This window comes from Citrus clementina, unplaced genomic scaffold (assembly GCF_000493195.1).
Source record: "Citrus clementina cultivar Clemenules unplaced genomic scaffold, Citrus_clementina_v1.0 scaffold_1, whole genome shotgun sequence".
Classification (NCBI taxonomy): Eukaryota; Viridiplantae; Streptophyta; class Magnoliopsida; order Sapindales; family Rutaceae; genus Citrus; species Citrus x clementina.
The window spans coordinates 12957423-12979533 of record NW_006263303.1 but is presented as its reverse complement, the minus strand read 5'-3'; the positions used below and the strand labels follow the sequence as shown (position 1 = coordinate 12979533).

At 33.3% G+C, this 22111-nt stretch overlaps 2 protein-coding genes across 2 annotated transcripts; both read right to left on the bottom strand.

Moving 5' to 3' along the window:
• Nucleotides 1-2421: 2421 nt before the first annotated feature.
• On the bottom strand, nucleotides 2422-7349 carry LOC18054982. Its single transcript, XM_006451529.2, has 6 exons — nucleotides 7268-7349; nucleotides 6968-7063; nucleotides 4563-4714; nucleotides 4184-4270; nucleotides 3674-3832; nucleotides 2422-2724 (listed from the first exon to the last, which is right to left on the bottom strand). Exons 2-6 carry the CDS (start codon nucleotides 7059-7061, stop codon nucleotides 2626-2628), a joined length of 591 nt encoding a protein of 196 aa, XP_006451592.1. The 5' UTR covers nucleotides 7062-7063; nucleotides 7268-7349; the 3' UTR covers nucleotides 2422-2625.
• Nucleotides 7350-15371: 8022 nt separating this feature from the next.
• On the bottom strand, nucleotides 15372-21568 carry LOC112095642. The gene is made up of 3 exons (XM_024177746.1): nucleotides 21514-21568; nucleotides 20855-20938; nucleotides 15372-15820 (listed from the first exon to the last, which is right to left on the bottom strand). The coding sequence occupies exons 1-3, from the start codon at nucleotides 21566-21568 to the stop codon at nucleotides 15372-15374; spliced, it is 588 nt and encodes a 195-aa protein (XP_024033514.1).
• Between the last annotated feature and the right edge of the window lie 543 nt (nucleotides 21569-22111).

The following is a 22111-nucleotide window of genomic DNA, read 5'->3' as shown; positions in this document are numbered from 1 at the left end:
ATTGCACCAAACACAACATAGTATTATAAAAAATTCAGTATTATCCAATTCAATCCTATCTTATCCTATCTAATCCGATCCAATCCAATCCAATCCAATCCAATCCGGCATACCAAACAAGCCCTAATTGTGCACAAATAAAACTAATAATTTTGTGTTGTGCATGATATCTAAGAAGTAAGCCAAACATTTGCCCAAGGATATATATATATATATATATATATTTTTTTTCCTTTTAGTTAACCTAATGGCAACTAAAATCCCTGTCCGGCTATGTTGAATAAGGTTTAAACCTTAAGTATCTTATTTTCAACACAAGAGATTTTATTGTCTTAGTTATATGGCACCCATAACTTCATCAATGTATTGAAAATATTGTATTCATTCTCATTATAAACACTAGTGAGGATGGACATCACCCCAGTCATCATTGACACAGAGAAGTCAACGATCGTTACTTATTTATATTTAATATATATATATTAATCATATTATCTTATCCTTAATATTGCCGTTACTTCCCCGATTATTTATATTGTTCATTTTCAAAGTATAATTTCATACGAATCTACACTGTCCCAATTACTATCACACCAACCTCGATAATGTTTTCTTATCAAAAAAAAGAAAAAAAAGAACCTCGATAATGTTTAATGAAAGTCAAACTCAAAACTCTAATTAGTACTTATACAAATGAAAGGAAATTCGAACATATGTAAGTATTTTTCTCGGGAAAAGGAAAACATTGTTTTAATGTTTCCTCCTGCACGGTAATTAAGTTTTGCTACATCTCATACATTTTGGGGTGGCAATTGAGGATAACATACAAAATTGACCATTGAAGATAATAGAAAAGATTGAAACTAAGATCATCTTCCACTTTATTTATGAAAAGGATAAATGCTATTTCACCTCCCAACTAAAATGATATATTTCCATAAAAATATGAAAACTTCAGTTTATTCCCAAACCATGCTACTTTATATCGCTTGTATTTTTAACAACTAAAAGGGGAAAATCATATTTAAGCACATACCATAATTCAATGTCAGCATGCTTGGCTGTACACGTCAAACCGACCTCATAATATCTTATTCAATTAATGTTCTCTTAAATATTAAAAAAATAAAGTTATTATTGCGTCAATGTTCAAATATTTTATTAACTTATATTTGAAATATATAAGCATCCCTGTCACGTGTTACTTTATCTTCTTCACATAGTTGACTGCTAAGAGAGAAGGTTAGAAACAGAACATAATAAGAATGATCACAGACAAGAGATTTGGGTGCTTGAAATCACGTCAAGTCTAGGCATTGAAGATTGATAGAACGATAAAATAACCATTACTTCTAAAGCACACACCACCCCAAATACCATATTCTGTACTTTAACAATTTAATAATGATAAAAATAACAATATTTGGGAGGTAAATTGAAGTTTTTATATTTTTTAAATTGATGTCATTCTAATTGAGCAGATATGCAATAATTTGTTTCGAGCAAATATTTATTGACCACCCGGTATTTTGCACTTGATAAAAACTACACTAATATATTTTTCTTTTACAACTATCTACTTAAAAAGTTTACATAGGGTATAACTTTTTCATAAATTTGTAATATTTAACATAATATTGACAAAATCACTATTTTATCTTCAAATGTAAAAATACTATTTAACCCCGTTAAATCACCAAAAAAAAAAAAACTTTCATTTTGTAGCTGCTAAGACCAATAATTGCTATAAAATTACCTACATAAACTCATCAAACTCGCTAATTTAAAGATATAAAATCATCAATATAAGCACCCTAACTAATTTATAGTTCATTTATAATATAAATTAAAAATCTTTACTCATATAATCCATCTTGAATAACATATTTTCAACAACAATAATAAATCTTCACCAATAATAAATCACCAATAAAACAGTTATAATTATCCATAATAAATTCAAAATAACCATAAAGCCATTTACGAGAAACTTTAAACATTATACTTTGTTCCCATCAATCAAAAATAACATCATAATATTAGTTATAGAAAACTTAAAGTTTACGGTTTATTCCCATCAATTCAAAATAACATTACGTTCCACTTTTAACGTGAAAGGAAAAATTAATTATTTTATCAATATTCTATTAAATCCTCCAATGATAAAGTAAAAGTGATACAATTATAAATTTTAAGGAGACGGCTCAAAAGAAATTTTTTTTTTTTTTAATAACGTACAAACTATTAAGTTATCAATGAATATTTTCCCATTATTTTAACAAAGCTGTGTACACATTCAATTTTATTTTATTTTCACAATTATGCACAGAAATGCAAACCATCATTGGATCTGAATTTTTTTTTTCTTCCCTCTCTTTTTGTTCCACCGTAAAACTAAATATTTAAAGACTTCCCAGTTTCTTTGCTCCAAGGCAACAATTGAATAGATTTAGGAATAAATAAATAAATAGTATCATAACATTGTGCTCTTCTTTTACTAGGCCAATTAGAATTAAGGAAAAATTAGAAACTTATCTGTAAGATATGTACATAGAGACTTGTGCTTTGATTACTGTTTAATTTCTAATTTAAAGTAGGATACAGTGATAATAATTGAAGTGATGTTCAATTAACTTGCTCACCACTTGCTAGACGTCTCTTTTCTTCTTCAACTTGTTCAATCAATGCTTCCAGCTCTGCTTCTGTCAAGCCCTCCAATCGCTTCTGCCAAGCCAGCAATATGCCCAAAAGAATTGTTAGGGAAGCATATAAAACAAGGACGAATTCTAAACTATCTGATTACAGAAGAATCAGAGAACTAAGAAAAAGTCTTCATCTGTACTCCGTAGTGTCAGTCATGAGTTGAAGCTGATTTTCAACAATGTCCAAAGAGATTTGGCATGGTTAAAAACAATATTGACTTCGTGGGTGCAGTGTCAATGATGAATCTAATTTTCCACAATGCCCAAAACAATGTGGCATGGTTAAAACCAATAATGACTTGGCTGTGACATGAGTTTAAGTGTGTTTTAATTTTCAATTCCAGTTTTTCCAAAGATCAAATGAATCTTTGTAGATTCTAGTTCCCACTAAAGCGAAGCAATTCCAAGTTTGATTATTTCCAAGGAAGACAAAAGAAAAGAAGTAGAATCTCTAATACACAAACTACAGGACATACACCATACTATGTAATGTTGTTAACTGCCGCCTAACTGCACATATTTCATCTCACAACTCTATATCCATAAACGCAATAAGCTATTACTTCAACAATTCCAGCTTCAAATCACAGCATCAGAATCAAAGTTTTCAAGTATTGCAAGTTGAAATAAAATTAATCCCAAAGAAGAACTGTAGAATTTACAATGAGCATTGACCATATTTCAAATCAGAACCAGATTTTATATAATGTACTTTATAGGTTAAATAGAAAGACACTGATTATAGGTTAAATAGAAAGACATTGAACCATCAATTTACTAAGATCAATGTACATTATGCTCTTTCTCTGATCATTTCCCTAGAAATTTACACCATAATACACATAAAGACCAAGCAGAAATCAATAACCTGCCTCTTGTGTAATCTGTTCTAACAAGTCTAAATGATTTTCTAGGAAGCAAGGACCAATTATGCTTGAATTTACGCTAAAAAGGATATAGATGAACTAAACCTGCATGACTTTGTCTTCATAGTCCCGTAGTTGTTGAGCATAAGTCATTTCCTTGTTTGAGACTCTAAAGATGTAAGTAGAAACCCATCCAAGTGTAAGGCCTAAAACTACTATCACCTCAACAACATTCCCAGCTTGCAAAGGATCAACTCCAAAAAGCTGCACAGAACATCATAAAGTAAAAGCAATTAGATGAAGAGTAATGAGTGACTCATAGATGCATTTATTTCTTTTTCCTAGCATCATTGAACCATCCTCATCCCCCACCAAAAATAAACCCAATCCTGCCACAGCATAGTGAACAAGATTGGATAAGAATTAAAAACATAATAAATAGTCTCACACAATAACTATGCTTATCCCATTTTCCTTTGTGTCACCAAAACAACTTGTCTGCCATTTTCGAAGTTCACAAGAACAAGATAACTCGGAAAGTAAAGGAAAAAGAAAGGGATGCTAAAGGTAACAGAAATGGGGAAAAAGAATATAAGAGAAGAAATTTGGAGGTACCTCCAGTCCACTTTTTAAGCCATATCCAATGACAGTAACTCCGACTCCAATCAATAAAACATCCTTCCTTGTGTATCCAAAAGGTGTCTGCAGCAGGAAAAGAAGATACAAGTTGGCATTTCAGTCAACAGGTTAAAAATCACAAATAATAACCTCATCTTCAGGAAACTCTTTGAAACATGGATTTAAAGAAGCAAAACATTTCACGTTGAGACATTAATTTTTGTTTAACTAACAAAATTTAGAATATTTTTGATATAAATAAATCTGAAAATGCATTCATCCACACTAAATACAAGCTAACGAGTAAATTTCATAGGACCAATAGAGATGAAAAATGCAATGCTAAGCTCATTAGTTAATAGTTGATCATATGTACCTCTGTTTGATCAGAGGAGTCACTGCCATTGGAGTTCGAGGAACCGCTACTTCTAGGAATAATAAACCTTGCTCTGTCCGAGATTAGCTTCTTGGATCCTTTTCTTGGAAAAAGAGAAGCTTCTTTTTTGTATAAGCTTTTCGAAATAACTCCTACAAAATAGAATACAAAAAACAGCATAAATAGATAGTGGGATCTCGTATAAAAGAAAAAGATAACTTATTTTGAGATATATTCAAGTTATTCTACCTTATATTAGGAAGGGGCCTCCGAACATACAACCTTAAAATCTTCTTATTATCTATGAATAATTGTGGTTGATGAAAGGCCCATTTGAGACCACTACGCTGTGGCAACATAGCGCAGCAGTCCCATACAAGCCTGAAATTTCATAATAATTTGTCTTATATGTCATATTAGAATATGAATTCCAAAATTCATATAACTGATATGAAGCTGAATTCATCATGCATAAACTATAAGACCAAGGTGCATTTGCAATGTTTTATATATTACAGGTATTACAAAAAATCTTTTGAAGACCAAAACTTGAAGCTAAAACTTGATCTGTTCAATAGTTACCGGGGAAATGAATTAAAGTTCCTTATTGCATGTCACAACTTTGATCCTCGAATTGGAATTCAGACAACAAGGTTGCATGAATATCAAAGAGAATAATGCTAATAATAGTCATGAGTCTGGGAAAATACTGAAAAGCTTGTGCATACAACATGACCTCTTACACTTTCTCAAATCTTATCTTAGATATAGTATATGGCTATATCTCTAAAGAGAGAAGTAATCTGCTAATCAATAATCATTGCCGCAAAACTAAAGATTTACAAACGAAAAGGGTAAAAAAGAAAAGAAACAACCAGTGAAAACAAAGTTACTAGTTCACAAACTCCAATTGAAGATGCAATACATCATTATGAAGATTTCTAAAGCATTACATAAGGAACATCACAATAACAGAGAATTTCCAAGCTGCTAAATTAACAGCCTCCTTTCATAACTTATCTGAACCGGGGGGGGGGGGGGGGGGGGGTTTAAACAACAGACAAAGTAATTGAATTGCACGATTAAGAATAGATTGGACTAATTCTAAACAAAGAAATTCAATATTCCATGGCTAGACTAAGAAAATTAGAGGGATTACTGCAGAAAAGAAGATTATATAGTAAAAATATAAAAATAAAAATAAAATAAAAAGGAATGTCATATACAGCAGGAAACAAGAAACTAAGTTTTCACAGACAATGAAGAGAAATGAAATTGCATTGACGATTTTTGAAACTCAAGGAACATATAAGTTCCTTTTACAGGAATCAGTAGCATGGAAAAAACCTCTGAACCACCTGCAGACCATTGTTTCGACAAGAAAGGCTTGATATGTTTAGGCTTTCACAGATCTGTCTTCTGATCTTAGATTCAAGTAAACATAGGGCTCATCTTTATATATACTGATGACTGTTTTAGAACTGATATTTTGAATTATTAACCACGCTTCTCTCTGTTGTGTGATTGTTCAGGAAGCTCAAAGCAAATAAGGAAGGCCCCAAAGTATCTAAGCTAACAGAATCTACCACTTTCCTGAAACTAAAAAAAGTCTCCATAGCCTATCAGTGATGATTTAAGTACAGGAAAGGACAAGCAAAAAGGCTTATTCTAATTGCATTGGTAGAGGATAGTTCTTTTGTACAAGAGAGACAAAAAAACTGATGTGTAGCCGCAGGATAGATAGATACTGATAGTCTATATCTGTCTGTGGGTCTATCCGTCTCTGCGTGCATCCATGCTAGTGCGTGCATAAAACAAAACATAATAGCATTTAAGTTACAATCATAGAGATAAAATCGACAAACTTTAAATAACACCATGCGGCAACAAAGACAACACCTATTACAGGTGTATAAAGAATAAATTAACAGGGAATAATAGAATAGTCAACAGTTGTAAAAATGTGCAAATGATGCTGTCAACGAGCTTAAAAGATCCAAACAGCCAGCTTGCAATCCAAGGTGTTTCTAGTTAACACCTATTACAAATGATTGGTCTGATCACTCTCATTGAAATGAACAATTCAAGGGGTTTCTAGTTAACAATAAAAGCATTCGTGGAAGAGGGAAAACCAATTGTTTTGGCTCCACTTTTATAGGATCAGGATTTCTCTCACAAATTGAGTTTGTCCTCAGCAAAATTTCAGTGATCGGTGATTAATAGATAAAAGTGTAAGAATAGTTAAATCTCAATCATACATTAACAGCATCTTTAAAAGTTAAGGAGAGATCCATCATGCGAGGATATTTTTATTCTCCTATCACAATCGTTCCAAGTAAACACATGCACTTTTGGAAAGAGTAAAATAAAATAAAATAAAGAAAACACAGAAAAATAAAACTGACCTCTCATATGCAGCAAAAGTGGAAGAGCGGAAACACCATCAAAAGAATTCGCCCCGTATTTGTAAAAGCTGCCGCAGTTTCGAAGCGAAGCCATCCCTGCAGCTTGCGTTTGATCGATAAAACACATGACAAGAAGAAACAAATATTAGGTAAGAGTAAGAGAAAATGAGAATTTAATAAAAAAAAAAGTGGTTTATTTAATTATTATTAATGCAACGAAGGTGCCTGTCTAAGTTCAGTTCGATCGACTGAACTTGTGAAAACCAAGTATATTAAAGGAGAATAGAATAGTAACAGTACCGGGACTGGATGAGAAAGCAGTGGCTGGTTTGGTGGGTTGGCAGGCACGTTTGGGATATCCTAAACGTCTAACAGAACTGGACTACTGGAGGTTATACACGTGCATTACACGTGCTCTCGTAATGTAGCTAACAAGATTTTTTTTTAATTCTTTTTTTAATTTTTCAGAATACTTTTATTTTTTTGATAAATTTTCATTGGCAAAATCCGGGTCTGGGTATCGTAATGCTTGGACCCGACCAACATGTAATTTTTAAACACTCGAGCCGGTCAAAATTTTAATTCGAGTTTTTGTATCCGGATTTTGTACTTTTTTTAATATTACACATATTTTTTTAAAATTTTTTTTGTAATTTATAATTTTCAAATTTATTTCAATAAAATTGGACATAAAAATATAAACTTTAAATGGTTAAAATTTTACATATATGTAATAGATGAGTCAAATAAATATAGATATTATATATTTTATAATAATTTTTAATAAAATGTAGGTTCCATGCCGGATTCCGAGTTTATCAAGTGATGCTCATGACCAACCCGACTTCATTACCCAGCCCACATCAGTCGGGTCCAATCGGGGTTTGGACCAGGTGGGTATCTTTGCCACCCCTAATTTTCAAGTACTATTTTCAACCCTCAGTTCATAGATGAATATCGAGTGGTGTGAAGGCAAAGAAGGAACCAAAAACACTATGGTTCAATCCAATTTGGTAATATTTCAGTTTAATTATAATATTTAAAAAAATAAATCAATCTGATTTTGTTTAGTTTTAACATTTAAAAAAAATCTATTGGTTTAGTTTCTAAAAAAATCAATATTTTTATTTGAGTATTCGGTTCATTGTACCAAACAAAAAATCTAACCAAACTAAGAAAATTTGGCTATTGCCTATCGGCAAATGTTTAATCAGAAAAAATAAAAAAGAACCAAATCTATATTAATTTGCTTGAGTCTATTCTCATTTATAAGTAATTAAACCGGATTTTATTGAACTCAATTTAATAAAGATTTCACTGAAATGAATTGAATCAAAATATATCCACTTCTAGATAAAGATACTAGGTTCTCCTGATAATATTAATGTTTTTTTTAAAACAAGAGTAGAGAAAATATTATGAAACGATAAGCCCAAACTCTGAGTGTTTCATCTAACCTAATTAGAAAAAATTATCAAAAAGGATTTGGTCAAAATTTCAACAGAGTTTCTTTTATATTTTTGATGTTTCCAAATGTAAGCACTCCCGAAATAATTCAACATTTAACCAACTTTACTGATCAACCTCCTGAATCATGATACCACACATTATAATAAATAATATACTTACAAGATCTTTGTTGCACGCTTTCTAATGCTATTGGTGTCAATGTGCAAGTATATACAACAAGTAATGTAATGATGAATATTCAAGATCGTCTTCACATGGATTGTTGTTATGGGAATTACTACAACAATTTTATCAGTGCAATTTTTATTCTAAATTAAAATTAAAACAAATTATTTAAACTAATGAAATAATTAAAATAAAAATGCAATAAAGTAATCTGCCACAACAAATACGAGAATGTAACAAATGAGAATGGAGTAGTTGAGTGATTAAATCAACTTAATGGTTTTGACTATTTTTCTAATGTTTGCCTTGGTTGCTACAACATCTGTTACAGCACTGGAAAGAATCCTTATGTATCCTCAGTTGTCGTATGTTGAATATCTTATATCTAAATGTAACTTAATAGTGACCAATTGTTATGCTAATATAAGATATAATATTACACGTTTTAGATTCTAATTACCCTACAAGGTGAATCCCTATATCTAGTTCATCACTACTTTTAGATAAAGTATGGCCATTTTCGAATCAAGTTAAACCCAACTGAGGAAACCAAATTTAAAACCAAGTATTACTTTGATATGTTCCACTAAGACAGGCCTTTTTGAGGTTCTTTCTTAGCTAGTATCAATAAATGGGCGGTCAGCCGAAATAATGAATTAAAATGAATACTATCAAAACAATGTGCTATAGCAAGCATGCATCAACACATAATATTAGTCAATTAACCATCAAGTTTGTTCATCATTCAACCATAAACAAATTTAGTTCATAATTTGAGATAAAACAAGAAGAAAAATAGTTTCAGCTATCAAACAATTTATCATAATGAGATAGAAACAAGAGAACAAGAAATAAAAGTGAGATTCGCTTGATGTTCTTCTCAAATTCCTTAGTTGCAGCCCCAATTCTCTCTTGATATTTTTTTTCTCTTGTTTTGTTTCTCTATTTTTTTTTTCTCTAATGACAGCTTCCGCCTTTTCTTCTTTGCGTGTGTGCTCTTTTTATATCTTAGAATTATGGCAATCGGAAGTCTAGGACGCGCAACTTTTAGTTTAGGAAACTCTAGATTGCAATCTTCAAAGTATCTGGCGCGAAATCTTCAATGACACATCCTCCAAGATTGCTACAGCAAATATGCTACAGCAATGGTGCTACAACAATGGTGCTATAGCAACAACTTTAGCATTTGTATTGTTCCAAACTTATTACAATTCTTCTCTAACCATGTTCTTTCCTTATCCTTACAAGCCTATTGCAGCAGAATTCCTTCATTGGTTCTTGAGCTTCCGGTCACCTATAATTATGCATATGATCTAAGCACACAATTTATTCTAAATCAAACAAAGCTTATTAAAAGTAAACTAAAATGGATGGTCATGCAAAACATTACTAAAATGCAATAAAAACATGTCATTTACTCTCTAAGTATGGTTGATTCAAGTCTAAAAGTGTCATGATAACTCACATTTCATAGAGTTATCACACCCCCAAACTTAAACCATTACTTGTCCTCAAGTAATGACAACAATATTACCACTCAATCACACAATCATGCAACATCAGATTAGCTCTGTCATCAAAATTGCAAGGATTCTTCAACCCTCAGATCACACTGTTAATAATGCAAAATTGTCATAACAGTTCAATCTTAGACTTAGGCCACATTATGTCCAAAGTGTGTGTGTGCACTTTGATCAAGTCTAGAGGTGCTGCAGCATTGTACATACATTATATAACTCAGAGGTAAAGCATAAGTACATTCACATGTGGGGGAGAAGTAGTTACAAATAAGTTCAAACTGTGCTATATCTATAGATATATATTGGTTAATTAAATTCTCTTCAATGTATCATTGATTTTTCATGTGAATGTCTATCACTTATAATGATGACACCCAATTACTCAACCAATGCATAGATCAAAGTTGCTGTAGCAATGCTTATAACATAATCTTATTTAAAGACATCTTTTAACTGAAGACTGAACATGGGGCTCATGAACAGACCTGACTACTTAATATCCTAGACAGAAGACATTTTTTTTTGTTTCTACAGTAATGCTCATAGCTTTTGTTGCCTTTGGACTCAAGTCTGCATATGAGGTGCATACTTAGCCCTGGTTACTTAGTAGCTTAAGCTATTAGAGCAAAATTTATTTCATAACAAACAAAGTTCAACAAAAAAATTTCCCCCCCAAACTTGAGATATTTTCTACCTTTTTTGATTTTCCGGGTTCTGCTACAACATTCTCATAAAACTCAACCAAACCCTAAGTGTTGGGGACAAAATTTCACCATTCATCTATAAACTATCCCTACTTGACAATAAAAAATACTGAATATCACTCAATTTATCTTCATTAGATTTTCTAATCCATACACAAATACTAGATAACAGAGCTTTACATAACACAACATAAACACATGCACTTTCAAACACATTACATTATAACACAACCCCCTCAAACTTGAGAGGTGTTATGTCTTCACAAGCACACAAAACAAACCACACATGTATACACTAGATAAAAAGACGTGCAGAGAAGTTTTAAAAAATAAATAAAATAAACTGGCTGATAGGGACTCCCCTTTTGTTAGAAAGCGTTGTTGCAGCACTGGTGAAGTAGAATCATTGTTGTGGAGCTCCACCTTGGGTGCTCTTCCTTGGTGACATACGTGTTGCAGCAACTGATTTCTTCTTTTTTTTGCTTGGACTAGTTTAAGCTTCCTAAAGTTTGGGCTAGTCAAACTTTGCTCTCTTAGTCTCTGGTTTTTCTGATGCTTGCATTGTGCAGCATCTTCAAAGGTTTATGCCCCTTTGCATTTACTGGATATCTTCGGAGCTTGGCTAGGAGATTTGATGGGAGGTTTCTGAGTAGTAGTTGCTGGAGAGGTTATTGTAGAGGTCTTTGAGTAGTAGTTGCTGGAGAGGTTATTATAGCGGTTTCCCCAGATGTGATTTGTTCAGAATCCAATCCGATCCCCTCAATCCGTCTGATCCGTGAAAATCCGATCTATATAAATCTGATCCGTGGGTTGGTGGATTGAATATGGATTGAAAATTTAAAAATCCACAATCGATGGATTGGATATGGATTTACTTATGTAAATCCACAAAAATCCGTGAATCTGCAAAAAAAATATTTATTTATTTGTTTAGTTAAAAAATTATTATAAATTTAATTAAAAAATTTATAAATGTGACATTACATAGTTACATAAACACTATAACATATCTTAGCCATTACCTAATAATAATATAAAATAAAAAATAATTAAATAATCAAATATATAAATATAACTTGTAAAAATTGTAAAAAAAAAGAAAAAGCAAAGTCACACGCACTAGCAAAAGCAACCTAATATAACGCCAAGTTATCAATAATTTGCAAAGTCACCCAAAAGCAAAGTAACATAATGTCAAGTCATCAACAATTTGCAAATAAAAAACCCTAAGTTTCCCGGCCGTCACACGCACTAGCAACACCCAATACTGGTTCGATACACTCTCAACACTAATTTGAAAGACGTCAGCCGCGCCATTTCGGCCAGAGCAAGCCATTTTCTTCCCTGAGTCCATTGAGCCACTTCACAATCACTGGTTCCAACTGAACAATTGCACTATCACAATCTTCAAGATCGCCACCCGTATGGCTTCTCTTGTTCTCATCGTTGATGATTCCGTAATCACCACTTTTCGACAGGTGCAACAGCCCTGGTGAAGGATCAGACTGTGTTTGGTTTCAGAAACTTTGTCATTTCAATTAATTGTGGCTTTATTTGAACAATTAATTTTGGTGTTATATTAATGTATTATTGTTACTTTATTTGAACAATTAATCTTAGTGTGTTATATTTTGAAACTTTGAACGTATTATTGTAGTTTTATTTCAACAATTAATCTTGATGTGTTATATTTTAAAACTATGAATGTATTATTTTATCTTTATTTAAACAATTAATTTGTTTAAATTTTATTCAGTTTTAAATTTAATCGGTAGTAAAATTATTTTTATATTAGATTTTTTTTTATTTCATTAGTTCATAGTAGGGATGGCAATTTTTCCCGATGGGATGGGATCCTGCGGGATCCCAACCTATTTGGGACGGGATTGAAGCATATTTTTGTCCCATAAAAAATTTAGGACGGGAGTGAAATATTTTTTTATCCCACTTGCATACAGGGGACGGGGGTGAGATTGGCAAATTCCATCCCATCCGTCTCATTGTCGACTAAGAATGAGAATATTTTCAATTGGGATGGGATCCCGTAGGATTCCATCTCTTTTGGGACGGGATCGAGACATATTTTTGTCTAAAAAAAATATAGGGACGAGAGTGAGATATTTTTTCATCCCACTTGCATATACAGGACAGGACTGGGATTGGTAAATCTTATCCCATCCCGTCCCATTGCCAACCCTAGTTTATGGATTGGAGAGAACTAAAAATTTTTAATTCAGAAACTAATGCGCAAAATAGTGGATTGGATATGGATTAAGTTAAATCCACAGCCGATCCGCAGACGTATGAAATGGATATGGATTGAGTCAAATCCGCATCCGATCCGCAGATGTATGGATTGAATTTAATCAATTCGTAGATTGGATTGGATTAAACAATTATAATCCACAAAATCATGGATCGGATATGGATTGATGTCTAATCAGTAAAATTCGATCCGCGAACACCACTAGATTCTAGCAATAACGTACAACAAACTCTTTTTTTCTGCAGCAGTTTGTGTAGCCCTTGTAGCAGCTGTTTTAATTTCTGCGGCAACATTAATTGATCGTTGTCTGATTCTTCATCAGTCAGAACGTTTTCCTTGCCTTTGCTTGAAACACTCCAACTGGGGACTCATCATCCTGCTAATCCTCTGTCTCCTCTTCATAAGCTTTTATGAAGTGCTTCTTTCTGTGTTTAGGAGGCACTACTAGAGGTGCCTCATCCTTCTTTGATATTGATTCTTCTCTTCCTTAACTGGTGGTGGTTCTTCCTTGGATTCAAATTCTTCTTTACTCTCTGTTGCTGCCATTGCTATTAGAGCATCCCTTGTTGATACTTGGAAATTAAATGACTACAACAAGGAGTCAGGGAAGTCTTTGTTCTTGTTCTTCATGTAGACTGCAAACTGATGCATATGGTCTTCAAGGTGCATCAAATAATTCCAGAATATTTGATTTTTTTTTTTTTTGTGTACACATTCATTGATAGTGTCACTTAATTCTTACAGCCTCCTCTTAACGCTAATAACATTCCTTACTCTGGATATAACAACAAATTTTGGTGTTGCAACAACAAATTTTGGTGTTGCGGCAACAATAGTTTCCCCGATAATTCTTTCAATAGTTCAAGCAGTAAGAGCTCCTTCATTCTTAATGCTTTCATCGTTGGTTGATATTTTCACCCCAGAAACCAGACAAATGCTGGTGATGAGTGAAGGAAACACCAAAGTGGCAGTCTTTTGCTTTTTCTTGGCATACTCTCGAATTTCCCTCTTTATAATTTTCCCAACATCAATTGGTAGACCCTTGAGAATGGCATATAATAGAATAAGCCTTTCATGAGAGACGGTGGTAGTGTGTTTGGTGTGCATCAATCGTAATTTTAGAAAATTTACCCACACTTTGGCTACTAGTTTCAAGTTAATTATACTCACTACCTTGCCTTCCTCATTCAACCATGAACTACCCTCCATCGTAAGGGTTTTAAACATATCACGCCACCTCTTAGCAGTCATATTCTCAACCATTTTTGAATACTCACAATCAATATCAGATGGTAAATTATAAAAAGCATTGATTACCTTTGGATCTAAAGGGACTTGAACATTCCTTACCATTATTGTGCGTTGGTCTTAACGCAGCATGTTGGAGTAAAATTCCTTAACTATTGGGAGCGCAAGGTCTTGTGGGTGAGTGCAAAAATCTAGCCATCCTATCTTTACTGCAGCAGCATAAATTGTGTTGATCGATCCTGATGGTTGTTGAGGGAATTGAAAACCTTTCTCCTCTAAGATCTTCTTAGGCTCTATTAATTCCTTGAATTTATCTTCGGCTTTGTAACTATGGAAGCATGAAGGGTCCTTTAGTCAAGCGGATGTCTTCTTATACCTCGTCATTGTTAGAGCTACATAACTGAATTGTTGGGTATCTGAAAAGAAAAGTAAATAATGAAAAGGAGTCCAAAGTATTTGGAGAACTGTGGTCGATAAAAGAGAGAATTTGGATGAGAATGAAAAGAAACACAATAAAACCCTAATTTATAGGTGACAGTAAAATAGAGAAAGAAATAATTAATGGGATAAATTTGGAAATTGAATTTAAACTTTAAAACAAATCAACATTTAAAAGGAAAGGATATTGGGTTCGGGAATTTAGGGATTATGTAATCCATCCTTATCTTTATCTTGATTTGCTGAGCGAGCGGTCACAAATTTACTCTCAACGGTTAAAAAGGACTTTCCATAGTTGTGTCATTGTAACGGTAAGATTCATTACTGCAACAAGTAATTTAGTGCTGTAGCAACTGCAACAACTCGTGATGGTGTCTTAGCCATATTTTTTTTAATCATTATTTATACATGCCGTAATAAAATAAAGGAAAGAAATTAGATAATAACTTCAAAATGTCAACAACCATAAAGAAAAGCATGAAAACTAAATTTAATACTAAAGGAACAAAATTTAGATAACTCCCTTAATCATTGGGTTGCCTCCCAATTAGCGCTTGATTTAAGGTTTTTCAGCCTGACCTTCCCTTAATTGCTCACGCTGGGTCTGTGAGACACACATCCTCCCGTGAATGGTACAAATCATCATGACTAGTTCTCTCATCTTTAAGGTCCACAGCACCATAAGGATGGATTTTGGTAAGTCTAAAAGGCCTTGACCATCTAGATTTTAACTTTCCTAGAAAAAGCTTCAATCTAAAGTTGTATAGCAAAACTTGTTGACCTGGAAGTAAATCCTTTTGCTGGATACGTTTATCATGCCATTGTTTTGTTTTTTCTTTGTAAATCCTTGCATTTTCATAAGAAAACAATCTTAACTCTTCAAGCTCACAAAGTTGAAACTTCTTATGCTCTGCTGCAACATCCATGTCCATGTTCAGGTGTTTTAGCGCCCAATATGCTTTATGCTCTAGCTCCAGTGGTAAATGGCAGCCTTTGCCATATACATTTCTATATGGAGACATGACAAGTGGTGTCTTGTAAGCTGTGGGATATGCCCATAAAGAATCATGTAGTCTAACAGACCAATCTTTTCTAGTAGGGTTCACTACTTTTTCTAAAATCCTTTTTATTTCCTTGTTCGACACTTCTGCCTGACCATTGGACTAAGGGTGATATGTGTTGTGAAGATTTTATTGAACTCGTAAGTGCACGAATCTATTGTAGAATAGATCAATGGTGACGAGTGTCGATCTCACGAGGAGGTGGATTTTAATTATGTGTAGAGTTAATTTTCTAAGTGGGTGATTGGATTTGTGGTGGAAGTGATTTAGATTATCCTAAAATTTAAATTAAAATAGCGGGAATAACTTGAAGTGAAATTTATTAAAAGGAAACGCTTGGATATCTGGATCTACATCAACATGCACCATGAGCTTAATATTCCTTATTAGTGCCAATTAAATCATGAGGGGAGTTTCCACTCCTCATGAACCTCACTCTAATTAATATGGTGCTAAGGGCTTATCGTGTCAAATAGTAATAATCTTGCACTAGGGAGCCGATTATACAAGTGCGGTATCTAGACAAGATTATTACTATCTATCGATGAAAAGTCAAAACATCCACATAAATTAGAGGGGATGAGAAATTAAATTTACCAAATAAAGCCCATGGAACATGTTGAGACTTCACCTTCAACCCAAGGTTGAAAGAAAATTAGCTATTCATAATTGAACTAGGGGTAAAATGAGAATTTATTAAAATACGTAGAAAATACAAGATGGAGAAGGAATTACACAAAATAGAGCTCAAAAATGAATTTAGGGGTGTCGAATTAGGGGGAAGCCCCTTTTTATAGATACAATGAGTAAATCATGGCCATCAGATTAAAATAATTTGGACGCTCAGGATTGCGCCACGTGGCAAGTTTTGATTGGATAGAACACATCATCAGGGCTATCATTTCGTGTAATGCATGTATCGTAGGCATGTTTTTTGGTCCACTGACATACTGCCACGTCACTGGTCTACTCTACATAATCATTTTAGTCCAATAGAATTGCGACACATCATCGGTCAACGCCAACTCATCAGTCAACGCCACATAAGCTGTCAATGCCACATCATTCGTCCAATCGAATGCTGCCACGTCATCGGTCAATGCCACGTCATCGTACCGTATATGTGAACAGTACCGTGAACAATATCATGAACAATGCCATATATGTGAAAAATACCATATATGTGAACAATGTCGTTTATCCTTTTATGCTCCTCCTAAGATTTTCGACTGTCCTGAATTCAAAATTGCTGTCCATTTTGCTATATGATCTCTCGTTCATTATGAAATGACTATGATGCCCCCTAAAATACATAAAATACATCATTATAATAAAACACATAATTAAATTACAAGGGACTTGAATACATGAAAGTAGAGATATTAGTGAGACTTGGAGTGTAAAATGACGATTTTCTCCTTTATAAATATACACTTTCTAACACTCAACACACCCCCAACTACCTTATTGCTAGTCCCTAGTAATTAAAGCGAAAACAAAATTCAAACCCAAAATGATTTTTTTTTAAAAAACAATCGCGTTTATTCAATCAGACTAATGATAGCAATCAAATGAAAGTATAAACATTATCTCTAGTCTCAAGAAACATCACCCCCACATCAACCATCCACATGCATCAGTCCAGCAGACTTTGTCACAACTATAATAATCAAGCCACTTTCAAAAATGACATGTCAAACCCTAAAAGTTCACCGGTAGTAGTGACACTCTCACAAAGAAATTAAACTTAATAAAAATAGTCACTCCAATGAATGGTAAATTGAGAGAAAATAATAAAGAAATACTATCACACAGTCTCACCAAAATGAGAGGAATATGCTTACAGCTTAGAAAATAATACGATCTTAAGTTAAACAAAATGTTAGTCAACCCAATGTATTCATTTTTTTTTATTATTTTCTTATGCATCGCTACATCTTTTTAGCCCATATAATTGGCTTCTATTTCAGACTATAGATCCCTAAAATTAAGAAGGACTTTTATTAGGACGTAACATAGGCTAAAGACATAGCTAACAAAGGAGGGGAAATAAGGAAAATAAAATATATGTTTGAGAAAAAGTAGAGATCTTTTGGAAATTACAAAGTGCATTTTGCTTATTTATTATTATTATTAGTTTTCTTTTTTTTGAATTTTTTTTGTATGGCACAACTTTAATAAACAAAATAATTATTTATATTTTTCTCAAACATGAATAGGCGATGGAACTTGTAAGATATAGAGTAATACTCCAAACCGGAGTAGGTCAAGATGATAAGTTGACAAAAAAAATATTTTATATATGTATATATAAAAGGATCAAAGGGTTAACTATGGATATTTCACAAAAAAGATGGCTAGAAAGGCTCAAACAGGTCAAATATGGCATTTCCATCGTCTTTTAGAGCTCTAAATAATCTTCCATATCTACGAGTTAGATGGACCTTCAGATGTAGCCACACATATTTTTTTCTTTTCATTTATTTTATTTTTTTATTTTATAATTTTTTTAGAGGGTTGACTCAAAAGAAATCTAGAGATCGTGTATAAAATAATAAACTGCTAAGCTGTATGAAGAATAAGCAAAAAGGGTTACTCTCCAAGAAAAATGATAGGCTCAAAAACTCACTTGAAATTTATTATGATATGTGCATTCCTTCAAGCAACTCATATTTTTCTCCGACATCAACATGTAGAGTAGTAAACATGATGTAACATCACTTAAAACCAAAGATAATATAAATACTAATATTTGAAAGTCATTATGTCTCCAATGTTAAAAGATCACAATTTTTTTCAATTGGTAAAAGAAGAAGTTAGAAAGATCACACTTAAAATTATTATTGAAGCTTAATAATAAGATAATAAAGAAAAAGAAAATGTTCGGAAAGTATTTTTTTTTAAACTAAGAAGATGCGTTTCGAGAGTCACTATACTCCATATTTAGCCATCTTCTACTCAAAAAGTTAGCCACGGTTAGTCTCTACAACAAAAAAAAAATCATAAAAACCTAACTAATATTCCACAATTGTCAACTATTCCCTCCTCCCAATCAGAACGAAACATTGTCCTCAATGTTTAAAGGAAAAAAAGTAGAGTTTATAAGACATCACCTGAGTGGTGCAACACAGAAGAAAATGTTTACAAGCGGAGAGTTAAATCTAATTTGCACTTTTTACTGCAGCTACTGTTACCATCATTATTTGGATACTCGAACACAAAGGTCCTGAGATCTGGCTCTAGTCGATAAGCTTGTAGCAGATCAAGTAGCTCATTAGCAGTATAAGTACAAATAATTTTTTTTTTCGCTGTGGAAAGAATGAAATAGTTTTTTATTGTAGGGTTAAGAAACGCGATAAAGTCATCATAAAAGTTATTGACATTTAACAAGCCGATGGGTTTCTAGTGAATGTTCAGATGGGCCCAAGATGCTAATATGATAAGTGCTTCTAGAGTTGCAAGATCTCCTGGTAGGAAAATAAAAGCATCAACATGATTTAGCATTTCAGTTATTTATAAAGACTTCAAGGAATCATTCAACCATATCAGAAAAATGCTTAACATGCATCGTTAAAATATAGCAGTAGCATTACATAATCCAAATGGCATCCTTCTACATGCAAAAGTGCCAAAATGGCAAGTAAAAATGGTCTTCTCTTGATCTTTTGGTGCTATGGGAATTTGATTATATCCTGAGTATCCATCTAAAAAGTAATAAAATTCATGACCTGTTACTCTATCAAGCATTTGATGATAAATGGTAAAGGAAAATGGTCTTTACGTGTGATATAATTCAACTTTCTATAATCAATACATACACGCTACCCCGTAGTCACTCTAGTGAGTATCAATTTATTATCAGTATCAGTAACTACTGTGACTCCTGAATTTTTGGGAATAACTTGCATATAATGACCCATGAACTATTAGAAATGAGGTAAATGATACCTGTGTCTGATAGTTTAAGGACTTCAATTCTAACCACTTCTTTCATGTTATGGTTCAACCGATGTTGCATTTTCCTAGTAGATTTAGCATTTTCATCAAGGTGAATGTAATACATGCAGTCTACTGGGTTTATACCTTTTATGTCGGCTATGGTCCATCCTAATGCTCCCTTGTGCTATTTTAAAACTTCCAACAACTTACTTTTTTGTTCGTCATTTAGGGATGATGAAATGATTATTGGCATAATGCTTTCTTATCCCAATAACGCATATTCCAAAGTGTTGGTTAATGGTTTGAGGTCGAGTTTTGGTGGTGATTTTGATGATGGGTTCAGTTTCTTTTCTGATGGTGCTAGTTGTTCAATTCTTAACTTCCATTTATTAATATCCATGGATGGTGCTGAATCAAGTAAGGCGTTGACCTTATCGACTAGTATGTCAATATCAAAATCCAAACCAAAGTGAGTTAAACATATTTGTAAAGGGTCATAACTAAGGTTTGATAGAAAAGTATTATCAACTATGTCTAGATACCACACTGGTATAACTGGCTCCCTAGTGCAACCAAAAACTTGTTGTGCAAATTTTATTGAACTCGCAAGTGCATGAATCTATTGTAGAATAGATCAATGGTGATGAGTGTCGATCCCACCAGGAGGTGGATTTTAATTATGTGTAGAGTTAATTTTCTAAGTGGGTGATTGGATTTGTGGTGGAAGTGGTTGAAATTATCCTAAAATTTAAATTAAAATGGTGGGAATAACTTGAAGTGAAATCTATTAAAAGGAAACGCTTGGGTATCTGGATCTGCATTAACAATTTCATCATCTGCATTGTGAGGTTGTTTGGAAATGTTGAAGATATTGAGCTCCATAGTTATATTGCCAAAGGGCAACTGCATATTTCCAGTCCTGTATTGAATGTGAGTATTGGCAGTTGCCAAGAAATGTCGGCCTAGGATAATGAAGATGTGTTTTCTTGAATCCTAGACTGGTTGAGTGGCAATTATAATGAAATCAATAGGAAAATAAAACTTATCTACCTAGATATGCACGTCCTCCACAATACCATGAGGTACTTTCGTGGACTGATCTGCAAGCTGTAACACTACTGGAGTTGGGTATAAGTCTCCCTGTCCAAGTTTCAAAAATACTGAATAAGGCAACAAATTTACACTAGCTCCTAAGTCTAACAAAGCATTCTCAATTGTGTGGTTCCCTATACTACATGAGATAGGGAAGAGTCTGGGTCTTTGTATTTTAGAGGAATTTTGTGTTGGAGTATAGAGCTAACGTTTCCTATTAAAAATGCCTTCTTTTAAACGTGAATGTTTCTCTTTTTAGTATAAAGATCTTTAAGAAACTTGACATAAGATGTCACTTATTTTATAGCGTCAAGCAAAAGGATGTTAACACTTACCTATTTAAAGATTTCAAGAATCTCACCTGTGGATCTTCCCTTCTTTCTTTTAGCTAACATATGAGGAAATTGAGCTTTAGGAACGTATTTTCGTGGGTTGGTTTTTTCTTTCTCTTCTGATGATGAGTCCTCAACATTTATAGGTACAATTTAAGTTGTTTTTGTCACCGACATCTCTACTTTGTTGTCGACTTCTTTTCCTTTTCGCAAGGTCATGATGGCTTTGACCTCTCTATGTTGCTGAGGTGAACTAGTACTTGCTTCATGCATTTATTTAGGATTAGGCACTGGTTCACTTGGGAATTTACCTTTCTCAACAGTTATTGCCAAGGTTTGAACCGAAGAGGCAAGCTGTCCCACCATCTTTTCGAGGTTTGAAACTGATTAAGTTTATGAGTTGAAGCCTACTCTCATCTCGTTTCGTAGTTTATCAATGGTGCAGTTCTGTTGCTCGATCGTGGAGTGAGTAAGATTCTTGAAGTTCTTGAATGTATCCTCCCATGATCTGGGTTGAGAGTAATTCGGGTTCTGATTGTATGGTCTAAATGGTAGCTGAGAGGCTTGAGAAACTTGAGGAATTGGTTAAATTGGTGGAGCTGGGGCTGCTGGTCCATTTTGTTGGAATCCTTGACACCATGAAAAATTGAGATGTTCTTTCCATCCAGGATTATATGTGTTGGAGTAAGGGTTGTTGTTTGATGACTTTCTCATTACACTTATGGCATTGGCTTGATCTGAGTATGAGTCATGGTCATGTGGTTCTATTGATTTAGCAGTTGTCAATGATGTTATTTGTCAAGAAAGACCTTTAACCATCTTTTTGATTTCTTTAATTTTCGAACTTGACTCGCCAATGTGAACCTCATTCATTTCCTTAATTATTTTAGTATTCCTAAGTGATCGACT

Excerpts from the sequence above, each read along its gene's own strand:
- LOC18054982 (XM_006451529.2), bottom strand. The coding sequence starts at position 7,061 with ATGGCTTCGCTTCGAAACTGCGGCAGCTTTTACAAATACGGGGCGAAT. Across the intron at positions 4,715-6,967 it reads ACTTTTGCTGCATATGAGAG|GAGTTATTTCGAAAAGCTTA; the intron begins GTCAGTTTTATT and ends TCTATTTTGTAG. Across the intron at positions 2,725-3,673 it reads ATGAAGACAAAGTCATGCAG|AAGCGATTGGAGGGCTTGAC; the intron begins GTTTAGTTCATC and ends CTGGCTTGGCAG.
- LOC112095642 (XM_024177746.1), bottom strand. The coding sequence starts at position 21,568 with ATGGTGGGACAGCTTGCCTCTTCGGTTCAAACCTTGGCAATAACTGTT. Across the intron at positions 20,939-21,513 it reads GGCAATAACTGTTGAGAAAG|TATTTTTGAAACTTGGACAG; the intron begins GTAAATTCCCAA and ends TGCCTTATTCAG. Across the intron at positions 15,821-20,854 it reads GTCCACGAAAGTACCTCATG|CTTACAAGACACCACTTGTC; the intron begins GTATTGTGGAGG and ends CATATCCCACAG.